This window comes from Myotis davidii, unplaced genomic scaffold (assembly GCF_000327345.1).
Source record: "Myotis davidii unplaced genomic scaffold, ASM32734v1 scaffold104, whole genome shotgun sequence".
In the NCBI taxonomy this organism is placed as follows: Eukaryota; Metazoa; Chordata; class Mammalia; order Chiroptera; family Vespertilionidae; genus Myotis; species Myotis davidii.
The window spans coordinates 5367510-5371069 of record NW_006296625.1 but is presented as its reverse complement, the minus strand read 5'-3'; the positions used below and the strand labels follow the sequence as shown (position 1 = coordinate 5371069).

General features: G+C 41.2%; 1 protein-coding gene across 1 annotated transcript in view; it reads left to right on the top strand.

Moving 5' to 3' along the window:
* Window positions 1-3560, top strand: part of PHIP (pleckstrin homology domain interacting protein) — a 167658-nt gene that overhangs the window by 109737 nt on the left and 54361 nt on the right. The window contains exons 19-20 of the mRNA XM_006772207.2: window positions 749-866; window positions 1915-2055. Coding sequence (XP_006772270.1) covers window positions 749-866; window positions 1915-2055 — 259 coding nt within the window. The remainder of the gene's footprint in view (window positions 1-748; window positions 867-1914; window positions 2056-3560) is intronic.

Sequence of the window (3560 nt, the reverse complement as noted above, 5' to 3'; positions counted from 1 at the left end):
AAAAAAAATTTATAGAGCTTTTCCAAATTTGAATGTTAACTCGCAGCTGTGAAATCTCCAGGAAAAATTATAGTTCTAAAACTTGAAAATTGTAAAGAATTAAAGTAAAAATCAAAATTTTGATTTTTGTCCTTGTGAGTTCAGGTTTCATGACATTGTAATTCACAATTAACGTTATTCAACGTTTTTTGTTGTACAATTTCAGCTTAATTCTGGATAGAGTTGAAGTTTTTCAGGAGATGAAGGCTGACTTGCCTTTCACTGGAAAGAATGTACTTCTTTCAGGGATTTGGGTTATGTTAGTTCAGCCTGAAGGTTCTGTTGTGCCTCTTCAGTTTATTTTTATTTTAGGATTTTAGCTGTTTATTTGGCACAAAAGATTATCACAGCATAAGCCCTATACTGATGTAATATTTCCAACATAAATCCAATTTCTAACTCTATAGAGCAGTTACCTTAGGAAGATAATCATGTTCCCAGAACCTAATATTTGATTTGCCAACAAACATAGCAGAACCAGTAGTATCAAGTTCAAGTAGTCAGTCTATCTTTACCATGTTTTAGTCACCAAATGCCAAATGTACAGAGCACATAATCTGTGAATATAAACTCAGAAATATTTATCATATGCCTCTCTGAAAGAAAAACATTAAGAGTAGCATTTCTTCTCTGACACCTAATACCTCTTTAGGTGAGAAATTAGTTGTAAAAATTCAAGATTAACATGTGGCTTTTAATTTTCTTTCAGTAGGCAAGAAGAATGGAGAACTGCAAAGGGAGAAGAAGAAATAAAGACTTACAGGTCAGAAGAGAAAAGAAAACACTTAACTGCTCCAAAAGAGAATAAAATACCCACTGTCTCCAAGGTAAATAGTAATTACTTTTGATGTGTAACATTTTCTTTATAAATTTAGTAACCTTTTTAAGACCCTTTTGTAACAAAAAATGTCAGCTTTTAAAATAACATGCTTAATGAAGTAAAATTATTACAGTTATTTCTTGATTTCCTCATGTATTACCTATACTAATAAAGAGCTAATATTCTAATAGTCGGGACACTCTAATGCATAACGAGCAGACCATTAGCATATTAGACAGGACCACCCCGAGCTGGGGAGTGTAGGGGTGAGAGCCCATAGTGCCCCAATCACCAGTCCTTTGCCACCCACCGCTCACACTCAGAGTGTCCCCTGGCCCACCTACCAGGGGAAGGAGCACAGTGCAGGAGGCTGGAGGCTTCCACGCTTCCCTCCGGCGCCATAAAGGGGCAGAGCCGCCACATTGCTCTAGAGACGGGGCAGGTACGCGCTTGCGACTAAGAATCGACGGTGTGCAGGCCAACGCTCTAACCACTGCACAACACCAACCAGGGCAGGTTTAAATTCTTACATTTATTGAGTTTTATTTCTGTCACCATGTTGGACTTTTTTTGGACTGTTGTCTTTTCATCTGACGCAGAACTTTTCCCACATTCTGTATTTAGAAGAAGAGAGCTAGCCACCTGATTCGAGTCTCATAGTGACATGGTAGTTTTGTGATCACCTTTTTGGTTTCTAGTTTGTCTTTATTAATATGCCTCACAGTCTGTGGTCCTCTTTCTCATATCTGTTTTATAGTTTTGGTTTTGTGTTGGTATGGGAGAATTCAATGTTAGGCTTGGTTTATTAGGAATCCTTAAATCCGTATTAGTTAATCAAAAGCAAGGTTTTTATAACGTCAATTAACAAGTGAATTTCAACATACACAAATCTGTGATTTTACTTAATATAATAAAATATTTGAACAGGTAGTCTAATCTAGTTTATGTAATATAAATATGTATGGATTTTTTTATAATTAAAAAATACAACTTTTAAAGTAAAAAGTTAGCTCTTTAAGCATTCTGTAAATAAATTTAATTTACTTTTTCCCCAGAATCATGCTCATGAGCATTTCCTGGATCTTGGAGAATCCAAAAAGCAGCAAGCAAATCAACATAGTTATTGTACCAGATCTGCATTGGAAGAGATTCCTAGACCTTCGGAAGAGATAGAAAATGGCACTAGCTCTTCAGATGTAAGATCTCATTACATGCATAAATTTGTTTTCATTTTTACTTTTTTGAAAAAATATTACTTTCATTCTTCATATTTATTGATAAATTTATAGATGTAGCTCAAACATGGTATTTCTGGGCCTTATAATAATAGTGATAGCTTCCATTAGTGCTGAAGACCTGCTATGTATGTTCCAGGCATGGCACACACATGCATAATCTCAGATGCACAACACAAATTTGTATGCATTACTCCCATTTTATATTTATGAGGAATCTGAGGTTCTAAGATGCTTAGATTACACCTTTACCTAATCCTATATAATAAAGGGTTAATATGCAAATTGACCAAACAGCAGAACGACTGGTTGCTATGACATGCACTGACCACCAGGGGGCAAATGCTCAACGCAGGACCTGCCCCCTAGTGGTCAGTGCGCTACCAAAGGGAGAGCGCCACTCAGCCAGAAGTCAGGCTAATGGCTGGCAAGCACATCAGCGGTGGTGGGAGCCTCTTCCGCCTCCGCAGAAGCGCTAAATATGTCCAGTAGGCCCCAAGGACTCCTGGACTGCAAGAGGGTGCCCGGGCTGAGGGACTCCCACTACCCCAATCCCCACACCCAGAGTGCATGAATTTCATGCACTGGGCCTCTAGTTACTAAATAGTGGAGCAGGGATTAAATCCAGGTTCCTTTTACTCTAAAGCTAAGGTTTTTAAATGGTACCATCTGTCCTATCTAATAATAGACAAACATAGTAATTAACAATACCTCCGCTACGCTTCCCATTGGCTAATCAGGGAGATATGCAAATTAACTGCCAACCAAGATGGCAGCTGGCAGCCAGGCAGCTGAAGTGAGCAGGAGGCTTTCTTGCTCCAGTGATGGACGAAGCCAAGGTTCCACGCCTGCCGCAGCCAGGCTCTGAACTCCAGCCTGAGCAACAATGTTGCAATTATAGAAGCTAAACAAACCCAGAAACCTGCTTTCAGCCAGCCTACCTCGGAGCTGGAGCCGCAACAAAGTTTCAATTACAGTAGGTAAATAAATCCCAGAATAAAGAAAAAAAGGAGAGACTGGGAGCTTCAGTTGCAGGCTTGGCCACCTGAAAACAGCCCTGAGCCCCTCATCCAGGCTGACCAGGCACCCCAGTGGGGACACCCACCCTAAAGGGGGTGCGGGCAGCCTGAAAACAGCCATCAGTCCCTCATCCAGGCTGGTTAAGCATGCCAGTGGGGACCACCACTCTGAAGGGGGTGAGGGCAGCCTGAAAACAGCCATTAGCCCCTCACCCACCTGGCCAGGCTCCCAAGCGGGACCCACACCCTGTTTCGGGACACCATTCAGGGCAAACCAGCCAGCCCCCACCCGTGCACCAGGACTCTATCCTATATAGTAAAAGGGTAATGTGCAAACTGACCCTAACAGCAGAAAGACTGGGAATGACTGGTCACTATGACACACACTAACCACCAGGGGCAGACACTCAATGCAGGAGCTGCCCTCTGTTGGTCAGTGTGCTCCCA